At 53.6% G+C, this 12,406-nt stretch overlaps 1 gene segment (V, D, J or C); it reads left to right on the top strand.

The window, feature by feature from the left end:
• Window positions 1-8,978: 8,978 nt before the first annotated feature.
• Window positions 8,979-11,675, top strand: LOC136050098 (probable non-functional immunoglobulin lambda variable 1-50). The segment is given in 3 exon segments: window positions 8,979-8,996; window positions 9,786-10,089; window positions 11,353-11,675. Coding segments are annotated over 3 exon segments (645 nt in total).
• The last annotated feature ends 731 nt before the right edge of the window (window positions 11,676-12,406 follow it).

Here is a 12,406-nt window from a genome sequence, read left to right as displayed (position 1 = left end):
GGTGCCTTCTCTTCTTCAGGGTGAAGAGCCCCACCTCTCTCAGCCTGTCCCCAAAGAGAAGGTGCTCTAGTCCTCTGATTGTCTTCATGGCCCTCCTTCAGAACTGCTCCAACAGCTCCATGTCCTCCTTGTGTTGGTGGTACCAGAACTGGATCAGGTACTCCAGGTGGGATCTCACGAGAGCAGAGTAAAGGGGCAGAATCATATTAAATCTTGATGTTTTCTCCTGGGTTTACTCACAACGAAGTGCAGTGTGTCCTCCTAGGGCACCAGAGCTTTGGGCATGCCCTACCAGGAGGAAAGGCTCCCAAGCCACAGAGCAATCCCTACAGCTGTGCATCCTCACATTGACAGGGCTATGCCATGGATCACAACTCACTCTTAAGCCCCTGTCTGCTCACAGCACAGCCCCCAAAGTGAACCTGGCCCCCATGATCTTGGTCAGCTCCTCAGTGTTCTCACTGCACTCATTTTCTTGGCTCACAGAAGGCTAGTCAGGGTTAGCCATCACTGGGGTCCAAGCTGGGAACAGTGACACAGGTTGATGAGTCACAGGCCTGAGTTAAAAATGGAAGTTTCCTGCACTTAAAGAGTTGTGGCTGATCAGGGCTGTGGGGCTGAGGGCCCTTTCTGTTCTCTCTGTATAGCTGTGTTTGTAAGTGCCCTCCTTGATGTACCTAGATGTGTGGGAGGTTACTCTGGCATGTAGCCACATTGTATGTGCCCCTACAGAGGCATGGTGCTTTACAGTCCCCACCCCTGCTCCATGTTGTTGCTGTGAGCACCATCCTCCTGCTGCTGGAGCTGCTTCTGGTCTGGGATCTCATCCTCTGATGTGCCTGTGGCCGTGACTGAAGTCTCTTCTCCTTTAATGATGGTGCTCCCCACTGCTGCTTGGAGCGAGCTGTGTGTGCTAGGTACTCACTGAGCCCTGTTTTCTCCCCACTCCAGGTTCCCTGGTGCAGGCAGCACTGACTCAGCCGGCCTCATTGTCAGCGAACCCAGGAGAAACTGTCAAGATCAGCTGCTCTGGGGGTAGCGGCAGCTATGGCTGGTACCAGCAGAAGTCACCTGGCAGTGCCCCTGTCACTGTGATCTATGGTAGCACTGGTAGACCCTCAAACATCCCTTCACGGTTCTCTGGTTCCCGATCCGGCTCCACGGGCACATTAACCATCACTGGGGGCCAAGCTGAGGACGAGGCTGACTATTACTGCGGGAGCTACGAAGGCAGTGGTGTTGGTATGGTGATATGGAGAGATGTTGCACTGAATTGATTTCAGGTCTTAATGCCAGCAGCAATGGTTCAGGGCCCATTGTCCAAAGGCCCCAGCTGGGCACAGCAGGTCTTCCTAGGACACCTGAGCTGTGGGTCCACCCTGCCAGGAGGAAAGGGGCACAAGCCATGGTGTGATCCCAACAGCTGCATGTCCCTATGCCAACAGGTCTATGCCGTGGACCCCAACCCCATTTTATACCCTTGACTGCCCACAGCACAGCCCACTTATGTAGAACCTGCCCCACGCACAGCCACCCATGTTGCAGGACTGTGATGGGGACCCGTGTCTCCATCATATAGAGACAGCAAAAGCTGCCAGCTGCTCCTTGCACTGACAGGAGGTTTGTGTGTCACTTCCTCACTGCTGTGTGTCACCATGTGGTCAGCATTGCTGCTGTCAGTGCTCCCACAGTAACAGTCAGCCTCATCCTCTGCTTGGACCCCAGTGATTGTTAATGTGCCCGTGGGGCCTGACTGGGAACCAGAGAACTGTGAAGGGATGTTGGAGGATCTACTGCTGCTAGCATAGATCACAGTGATGGAGTGATGGTGCACTGCCAGGTGACTTCAGCTGGAACCAGCCATAGGTGTTGATAAACCTGGAGCAGGTGTGGGTGTCCTACTACCCCATGTGTCCCTGTGGTCTTGGGTGCCTCACCTGGCAGCCTGGAGTAGGCTGTGTGTGTTGGGCACTCTTTGAACTCTATGTTCTCCCCTCTCTCTCACATATAGATGGAGGGAGGGTGTAAAGTAAACAGATCCAGGCTTTTTCCAGCAGTGTCCAGCACCTGGACAAGGGGCAGTGGCACAAACTGAATGCAGAAGTTCTGACTAGTGTCAGAGATCATGTCCTTACTGCACAGGTAAGATAGCAGTGGCCCAGGTTGCCCAGAGAGGCCGTGGAGTCTCCTCCTTGAATACTGGTGTGCCCACCTGCACACAGGCCTGAGCACCACGCTGTAGGTGTTTCCACTTGAGCTGGTGTAGGAGCACTTAATAACAATCATTCTGACCTGAAAGATTCTGTGTTTCTCTTCTGAAGCAAGGGCAGCCAGCAGCCATGGGAAATGTCCTCTCAAAGTAGGAAGTTTTGGCCTAGCTGCTCAGGTGCCTGCAGGCTCCCTGTGTTGTTAGTACTGGGGATGTGATTTTGCTGCATGTGGGGTGGAAAAGGGCACCAGGCACAGACATGTGCAGCACAAGACAACAAGGGAAGGGCCATGGTAGGAACCAGTGCCACCATCAGAGATACGAGAAGAGCCAGCTGCTCCCTGCACTGACAGGAAGTTTATCCATTGTACCTGCTGCTCTGTGCCACTGGGAAGTATACTGTACATCTGATGTCTCTATCTGCATAGTAATAGCTTTGTCCGTGGCTTGGACCCCACTGATGTTTAACACGTGTGGAGTGGGATATGGAACCAGAGAATCGTGAAGGATCTCTTGGTGTTATTGTATGTCACACTGACAGGGCACTGGCAGCTGGTACCAGCCATAACAATAGCTACCCCTAGAGCATGGGATCTTCTGGGTGTTTCCAGGTACTGAGTCCCATATGATGAGGTAGAACAGGAAAGATGCTCAGAGCCATGGCTGTGCAGAAGGGAACGTGCCTGAGTGGCATGGCACAGCACGATCCTGAGGGAGGGAAGCAGGAAACATCTGTTTTTAATTCAGGGCTGTATCTCAATTTCACACTGCCCTGTATCACTACCAGCAGTACTGCTGCTGTCGTAGTTCCCACAGAAATAGGTGGCCTCGTCCTCGGCTTGGACCCCAGTGATGGTTAAGGTGTTCGTGGAGCCGGATGTGGAATCGTGAAGGGATGTTTGAGGGTCTCTTGCTGTTTTCATAGATTACAGTGACAGGGGCACTGCCAGGAGTCTTCTGCTGGAACCAGCTGGAGCCATAGATGCTGCTGTCCCCGGAGCAACTGATCTTGACAGTTTCACCTGGGTTTGCTGACATTGAGGCAGGCTGAGTCAGTGCTGCCTGCACCAGGGAACCTGGAGAGGGAGAGAGTGGACTTTACAGTGGAGTTATCATAGATCACTGTGACTGTTGCATTGCCAGTAGTTTTCTGCTTCTACCAGTCATAGTAGTTGTTAACAACAGAGTAGATGTTGGTGTCCTAATATCCCATGTGTGCCTGTGTGTTCAGGGGTCTCAGCACCACGTGGTGAGGGGCCGTGCCTGTCACACACTCACTGAACCCTGTTTAATCTCCCTCTCCAGGTTCCCTGGTGCAGGCAGCGCTTGACTCAGCCTGCTTCAGTGTCAGCAAACCCAGGAGAAACTGTCAAGATCACCTGCTCCGGGAGTAGCAACAGCTACTATGGCTGGTACCAGCAGAAGTCTCCTGGCAGTGCCCCTGCCACTGTGATCTACTACAACGACAAGAGACCCTCGAACATCCCTGCACGATTCTCCGGTTCCAAATCCGGCTCCTCACACACATTAACCATCACTGGGGTCCAAGCCGAGGACGAGGCCATCTATTTCTGTGGTGGTTACGACAGCAGTGCTGGTTATGGTGGTGGTGGCACTGTGGGGTTTTCTTCCCTCCTGCTGGTTGCTGCACATTTCCCTGCATGGGCAGAGCTGTCAAGGGTGGTCTGCTCTGCATTCTGGTTGTGGTGCTGCCCTTGTGGGGCCCCAACCACGTACCTGCCCTGGTGGGGCCTCCTGGCAGCAGCAATGTAGGTAGAGTGACACAGGAGAGATGGCAGAGATTTGATGTCCAGAGCTGGAATTGTTGGGTTTCTGTCTGACTCCATTATGGCTGTGTTTCAAGTCTCTTCCTGTGACAGCATTCCCTGTCCCACACTGCTGGATGGACAGTGTATGTTGGGGAAATGTGGTGGAAAATCATCCAGAGAAGCTGCTCTGGGGCAGCACCAATGGCTGTGGGTAGGAGGAGCAGAAGGCACCAGGCAGGGGTCTTGCCAGGAGAGCTGGACCTAGCAGGGATGGTGAATGACAGTGGATGCCACAAATGGAAGAGAGGAACACAGCTGTGGCCACTTTTGATGAGAAGAGTCCAGACCTCAGCAGCACATCCCAGTGCCAGAGACATCTCCTGTGCTCTGGGATGTGAAAGGGAGTCCATGGCCATGCAGGTGGAATAGAGACTGCTACAGCCACAGCTCAGCACGGCCAAAGGAGGATGGGCAGAAAACAGTCTCACAATTGATGTTAACTTGCTTCTTTTTAATCATTGTCTCTGTACAGCATTGGAGCTGCTTTCCCAGTTCCCACAGTAATAGACAGCCTTGTCAGTGATGGTTAACATGGCTGCAGAGCTGGAGAATCGTGAAGGGATGTTTGAGGGTCTGTTGGTGTTATCACAGGTCACAGTGACGGGGCACTGCCAGGTGACTTCTGCTGGTACCAGCCATAATAATTTCCATTGTAGCTGCTACCCCTGGAGCAGGTGATCTTGACTGTTTCTCCCAGGTTTGCTGACACTGAGGCCGGCTGAGTCAGTGCTGCCTGCACCAGGAACCTGGAGGGGGATAAGGACAATGGGGACAATGCCCAGTATCCCCCTCATTCCTGGAATGTGCTTTGGGATAAGTCAAGGTTCTGGCCATTCAGATGAGACAAGATCCTGTTGATTTCCTACAACCATGAAACAAGTCACAATTCCCAAAGCCCTGGGTCCTGGAGAACAGTCTGAAGACTTTTTTGTGAATATGGTTTGTGTTTATGTTCCAGCTGCACATGGTCCAAATACTGTATCAGTGCTGCTGTTCAGTCTCCATAGTAATAGTCAGCCTCGTCCTCAGCTTGGACTCCAGTGATGGTTAATGTGCCCATGGAGCCAGATAGGGAACCAGAGAATCGTGAAGGGATGTCTGGGGGTCTGTTGGTGTCCCTATGGGTCGCTGTCACAGTAGGGCTGCCAGGTTTCTCATGGAACCAGCCATACTCATAGGTACTCCCAGAGCCACAGGGCCGTGCACAATGCCTGCAGGAGTAGGATTGCAGTGAAGTACTGGGACCTGGTGTACAAGGCAAAGGAGAGCAGAAGAAAGAAGGGGAGACCCTGGAGCCGGATTGGGAGGGAGCAGGAATGAAAAAAGATCATCTTAGATGTGGTCTCATTGCCCTGGGTAATCACTGCCATCTTCTGGCCACTGCTGATGTCACTGCCACCACTGTAATACACGGAGCTGTCCTCAGCTTGGACCTATGTGGTTGTTAATGTGTGGAGCTGGGCTGGGATCCAGAGAATTGTAACAGGATGCCTGAGGGCTTACCACTGTTGGCATGGATCTCTGTGATGGGGGCACTGCCAGGTACCTCTGTGAGCACCACACATGCTGTTGAGAATCCTGGACACATGTGGGTGTCCTGCTGTCCCACATGTCCCTGGTGCCTCATCCCAGAACCTCGAGGGGGTGTTGTATGTCAGGCACTCACTGAGTTACATTTTCTCCCCTCTCCAGGTTCCCTGGTGCAGGCAGCACTGACTCAGCCAGCCTCAGTGTCAGCAAACCTGGGAGAAACTGTCAAGATCACCTGCTCCGGGGGTAGCAGCTACTATGGAAATTATTATTATGGCTGGTACCAGCAGAAGTCACCTGGCAGTGCCCCTGTCACTGTGATCTATAATAACAGCAACAGACCCTCGAACATCCCTGCACGATTCTCCGGTTCCCAGTCTGGCTCCTCACACACATTAACCATCACTGGGGTCCAAGCTGAGGACGAGGCTGACTATTACTGTGGGAGCTACGACAGCAGCACTGATGCTGGAATATTGTTGCTGGCTGAGGGGGAACTGACATACAGATCTGAGTTAAAAATAGGGTGTTTTTGCCCTTGCTAACTAATGGCTGAGCTGACTGTGGGGCTGAGGCAGATTTGTCTTCTCTGCCTGGCCTTGTTTTTAAGTGTCCTCTCCATTGTACCTAGATGTATGAGAGATTACTCTGGGTCCTGAGTCATATTGTACCTGTCCCTACAAAGGCATAGCACCATGTCATCCCCAGCCCTGCTCCATGTTGCTGCTCTGGGCCCTGTCCTCCTGCTGCTGCAGCTGCCTCTGTACTGAGATGTTCTGCTCTGTGCTCTGATCCTGCAGTGTGCCACCACCACCAGAGCAAAAGGGGCTACAGCCACGGGCACTCTGGGGGATCAGAGGTCAACACAGAAGCAGCTCCAGCAGAAGTCAGACAAGAGTACATCAACTGCTCCAGGCAGGAGCTGGGCATGAGGCATTGCTGTGCATCCTGTTGGGGCACATACAGGACACTATGCACAGTCTCCTACATTGCAGGACAGGGCTGTGGTGGGGACTTGTGCCATGATCAAACAGAGATAGTGAAGACTGCCAGCTGCTCCTAGCACTGACAGAAGGCTTGTGCATCACTTCCTCGCTGCTGTGTGAAATTGGGACCAGTACCGCTGCTGTCTATCCCGCAGTAATAGTCAGCCTCATCCTCAGCTTGGACCCCAGTGATGGTTAATGTGTGTGAGGAGCCGGATGTAGAACCGGAGAATCGTGCAGGGATGTTCGAGGGTCTGTTGGTGTTAGCATAGATCACAGTGACAGGGGCACTGCCAGGTGACTTCTGCTGGAACCAGCCATAAGCATTGCTGCTGTCACCCCCGGAGCAGGTGATCTTGACGGTTTCTCCTGGGTTTGCTGACACTGAGGCTGGCTGAGTCAGTGCTGCCTGCACCAGGGAACCTGGAGAGGAAGTGAAAAGAGAGAAAACAGTGCTCTGACACTGACACACACAGCACTCCCTGAACAACTGTGGTGATGATGATGGTGGGCACAACTGTGGGATGAGGCCCTGTGCCCAAGGACCCCTGCCAAGTGCACTGAGTCTGCTGTGCCGTCCCATTCGGCAGCAATGTCCTGAGGGCAGGGCTGGGAACGGCAGCTCCTCTGCTGCTCACATGCACTCATGCATCAGCTCCCTGTTCCAGTGAACTTCTATGGCCACAGCGTGTGAGCATCTGCCTTGTATGAAGCACCCCGTTGTGAACACGAGTCCCCACCCTCGTCCCATCATCCCACACATCAGGCAGCATGCTGTGATTGGGGGTGAGAATGGGAACAAATTGGGTATGACATGGCTCTGAGTATGTGGTTGGAGCAGAGACTCAGGCCAGGGGTTGCTCAGGTCCCTGCAAAAGCTGTAGGTGCCTGCACAGACCTAGAAAGAACTTAAAACACTGGTACTGGGCAAATAGAGACCAGGACAAACTTTAGAGCCCAATGGAGGGCCACCAAGGTGCTGCAAGGATGCTTAGGGGAGAACTGGTGCTGTGATGATGCACCAGCTGAGTGGTGGTGGACCTCCAGCAGGGACTGGGCAGGTGGTATTAGTGGGAACAGGAGGAGGTGAGGAGCAACCACACCAGTGCACAAAGGGGACACTACGAATGGTGGACATAGGATGGCAGGGAGACAGCCATGGCATGGGGTGCAGCCTGGGAGCACAGGAGGATCTAGGCCCTGCAGCACGGGGCTGGAACTGCAGTGGTATCTGTAAGACAGGGACAGCTAAGAGTATTAACTGCTCCAACAGGAGGTTTGTGTATCACTTCTCAGTCACTGTGGTACCAGTATCACTGCTGTCCCAGCCCCCACAGTAATAGATAGCCTCGTCCTCAGCTTGGACCCCAGTGATAGTTAACGTGTTCGTGGAGCCGGATTCGGAACCGGAGAATCGTGCAGGGATGTTCGAGGGTCTACTGGTGTCCCTGTAGATCACAGTGACAGGGGCACTGCCAGGTGACTTCTGCTGGACCCAGCCATAAGCATAGCCACTGCTACCCCCGGAGCAGGTGATCTTGACGGTTTCTCCTGGGTTTGCTGACACTGAGGCAGGCTGAGTCAGTGCTGCCTGCACCAGGGAACCTGGAGAGGGAGAGGAGAGAGGGGAGAAAATGGGGATCAGCGAGTGCCTGACACACACAGCCCTCTCCAGGCAGCAGTGAGAAACACCACCATTACAGAAGAGACCCCATCTGCACCCATGACTCTTCAGAAGCAGGATGGGCCTGCCAGCAGTAACCGGAAGCAGGGCTGGGAACGATGCAGTGCTGTGCCTTTGCAGGAACAGGGAGAAGTGTTTTCTGGACTCATAATCTTCTCGTGCACCACACCATATAATAGGGAGGCCATCACAGACAGTGCTTTGCAGAGGGGACAGCAGCCTGCCTCAGCTGCACAGCATCTTGGCTGTGACGCCGATGGGCTGAGAAATTCCACTTTATCCCCTTTTTATACTTTTTTTTTTTCCACATACTACCACACCAAGATTACTGCTGCTGTCCCAGCCACCACAGAAATAGTCAGCCTCGTCCTCGGCTTGGACCCCAGTGATGGTTAATGTGCCCGTGGAGCCGGATTTGGAACCGGAGAATCGTGCAGGGATGTTCGAGGGTCTACTGCTGCTACCATAAATCACAGTGACAGGGGCACTGCCAGGTGACTTCTGCTGGTACCAGCCATAAGCATAGCTACTCCCGGAGCAGGTGATCTTGACAGTTTCTCCTGGGTTTGCTGACATTGAGGCCGGCTGAGTCAGTGCTGCCTGCACCAGGGAACCTGGAGAGGGAGAGGAGAGACAAGAGAAAAAGCAGCTCACTGAATGCCCAACAAGCACAGCCCTCTTTAAGCAGTGGTGGGATGGGGAACACCAGTCCCAAAGGAGAAGGGCAATCAGCTTCAGCCATGCGTGTGCTGGAGGAGGTAAGCCCAGCCCAGAGCATCCCAGCACCCAGACAGCTCCAGCCAATAGGGAACAGCACTCACAGCATGGAACAGCACCATGGGGCAGGGCTAGCAATGACTAGTGCTGTGCCTTTGTATGGACAAGTATGATGTGTCTAAGTGCCAGAGTGACTTCCCATTCATCTTGGTACATCAGAGAGGGTGTTTACAAATACAGCCAATCAGAGTGGACAGAAATCTGCCTCTGCCCCACAGCTGAGCCATAAGTCAGCAAGAGCAGAAATCCTCCACTGTTAACTCATGTCTGTAACTCAGTTCTCTACCTTCCTGTGGCATTTTACCAGTGTCAGTGCTGCTTCTCCAGTCACCACCATCATAGACAGGCTTGTGCTCATCTTGGGACCTGATGGCTAACCATCACTGGACTTCCAGGACCAAGGAAAATGGCTGCAGCCAGCAGGGGAAGCACAGGATTGGAGTGCCTAGTGACCATGGGGGCCAGCTTTGCAAGGGGGAGGGGGGGAATGGGGGGGGGTAGTGGAGGGTTTTGGGGTTCTAAGTGAGAGTTGGGGTCCACAGCACAGCTGCATTAGAGTAGGGTTGCACAGCTGTTGGGGTAACAGCATAGCCAGGGTACCCCACCTGGGTGGAGATCACCATAACAGCTCAGGTGTCCCAGGCATACTCCATGAGACCAGCTGGGGACTTACAGGCATGAGTCCCTGCCACACTGCTTTGCTGGGAGGGCTGTGTGAGTTGGGCAGCCACTGATCCCTGTTTTCTCCCTCTCCAGGTTCCCTGGTACAGGCAGCACTGACTCAGCTGGCCTCAGTGTCAGCAAACCTGGGAGAAACTGTCAAGATCACCTGCTCTGGGAGTAGCAGCAGCTATGGCTGGTACCAGCAGAAGTCACCTGGCAGTGCCCCTGTCACTGTGATCTACTGGGATGATGAAAGACCCTCGAACATCCCTGCACGATTCTCCGGTTCCACATCCGGCTCCACGGGCACATTAACCATCACTGGGGTCCAAGCTGAGGACGAGGCCATCTATTACTGTGGTGGCTTGGACAGCAGCATACCTGCTGTTATAATGACACAACTGTATGGAAGTGAGGCACAGAGTTGTAGCAGTAGGCAGGTTCCTGTTCCCTTGATGGGGTCAGGGCTTTGAATGCTCTCACTTTCATGCCTCAAGGCACTGCAGCTGTGGACATCACAACTATGATTCCCTGTGTCACTGTACCAGCATCACTGCTGAAAACACCCATTTTCAACTCAGGACATTATCTCAGTTTCACATCTCCCTGTCGCTACCAGCAGTACTGCTGCTGTCCCAGCTCCCACAGTAATAGTCAGCCTCGTCCTCAGCTTGGACCCCAGTGATGGTTAATGTGCCCGTGGAGCCGGATTTGGAACCGGAGAATCGTGCAGGGATGTTCGAGGGTCTGTTGGTGTTACCATAGATCACAGTGACAGGGGCACTGCCAGGTGACTTCTGCTGGTGCCAGCCATACCAGTTGCTACCCCTGGAGCCAGTGATACTGATGATTTCTCCCAGGTTCACAGAAACTGAGGTCTGCTGAGTAAGCACTGCCTGCACCAGGGAACCTGGAGGAGAGGGGAGAAAACAACGGTCAGTGAGTACCCGACAGAGACTTCTGCATACAGCAGCAGGATGGGAAACACCACTGGAGGAGACCTCAGCCTTCCCTGCAGGCACATTAGAGGATGAGAGCCCAGCCCAGAGCACCCCAGCACAGAGACAGCTCTAGCAGCAACATGGAGCAGAGGTGGGGATAACATAATGCTATGCCTTCGAAGGGACAGTTAAAATACAACACAGGACCCAGAGTAATCTCTCACACATCTAGCGACATTGGGGAAGACATACATGGCCCTGCAGAGAAGATAAATCTGCCTCAGCCCCACAGTCGGCTGAGGCAAGCCTCACAGTTAGCAAGGGCAGAAAACCTCAATTTTAACTCAAGTCGGTAACACAGTTCTCCACCTCCCTGTGTCACTGTTGCTCTGCTTGCACCCCAGTGACAGCTAACCATGATTTGCCCTCTAAAGGCCAAGAAAAGGAGTGCAGTGGGAGCACTGGAATGTGAGTTGCCTCTTACTATGGGGGCCAGCTATGCATGAGGGAGGGCTGTGCTGTGGGCAGATTGGGGATTAAGAGGGCACAGCCCCATAGGCGTGGGGACAGGCAGCCATTGGCATTGTACCACAGCCTGGGTCTCTCCCCCGGCAGTACTTGCCCACATCTAAGGTGTCCAGGGCAGACACTGCATGCAGCTGGGGACTTGGGGCAGAGAGCTGCGTGTGTCAGGCACTCACTGAGCTCCATTTTCTCTCCTCTCCCTCTCCAGGTTCCCTGGTGCAGGCAGCACTGACTCAGCCTGCCTCAGTGTCAGCAAACCTAGGAGAAACCGTCAAGATCACCTGCTCTGGGAGTAGCTACAACTATGGCTGGTACCAGCAGAAGTCACCTGGCAGTGCCCCTGTCACTGTGATCTATAGCAACACCAACAGACCCTCGAACATCCCTGCACGATTCTCCGGTTCCCAGTCCGGCTCCTCACACACATTAACCATCACTGGGGTCCAAGCCGAGGACGAGGCCATCTATTACTGTGGGAGCTGGGACAGCAGCACTAGTGCTGGTACACTGACACAGGAAATGTGGAGGTGACACAGACTGCAATTCAACACTGAGGCTTTCTGTCCTTGCTGAGCCAGGGCTGATACGGGATCCAGTCTCTTCTGCCAGGCTGGAGGTGTAAGTGTCCTCCCTATCGAACCTTTTCATTCAGTAAAAAAATACCGGGTCCAGGGTCCCTTCATCTCTATTGCTGTAACACCACAGCATGGCATTGCTCCCAGCCTCAATGCCTCTTGCCACAGGTACCTGCCATACCAGCTGTTGCCCCCAGAGCAGTGATCCTGACAGTTCCTCCCAGGTTTGCTGACACTGAGGCAGGCTGAGTCAGTGCTGCCTGCACCAGGGAACCTGGAGAGGGAGAGGAGAGAAAATGGAGCTCAGCGAGTGCCTGACACACACAGCCCTCCCCACGCAGCAGTGGGATGAGGAACACCACCATTGCAGGAGAAGAGACCTCCCCTGCATCCATGACTCTTCGGAAGCGGGACTAAACTGGGACTGCCAGCAGTAACAGGAAGCAGGACTGGGAATGATGCAGTGCTGTGCCTTTGCAAAGACAAGAAGTGTCTTCTGGCCCCAGAACCTCCTCAAGCACCACAGCATACAATAGGGAGGGGACAGCAGCCAGCCACAGCTGCACAGCCTATCTTGGCTGTGAGACAGATGGGCAGAAAGCCTTGATTTTTTATCCCCTTTTTAAGCTTTTTTTTTTTTAATTTCCCCATATCACCAGACCAGGATTACTGCTGTTGTGTCAGGCA

This window comes from Cyrtonyx montezumae, unplaced genomic scaffold (assembly GCF_038088225.1).
Source record: "Cyrtonyx montezumae isolate F1298 unplaced genomic scaffold, pur_monq_1.0 scaffold_23, whole genome shotgun sequence".
Lineage (NCBI taxonomy): Eukaryota > Metazoa > Chordata > Aves > Galliformes > Odontophoridae > Cyrtonyx > Cyrtonyx montezumae.
The sequence above is the reverse complement of the archived record's forward strand: the minus strand, read 5'-3'. Positions and strand labels throughout refer to the sequence as shown.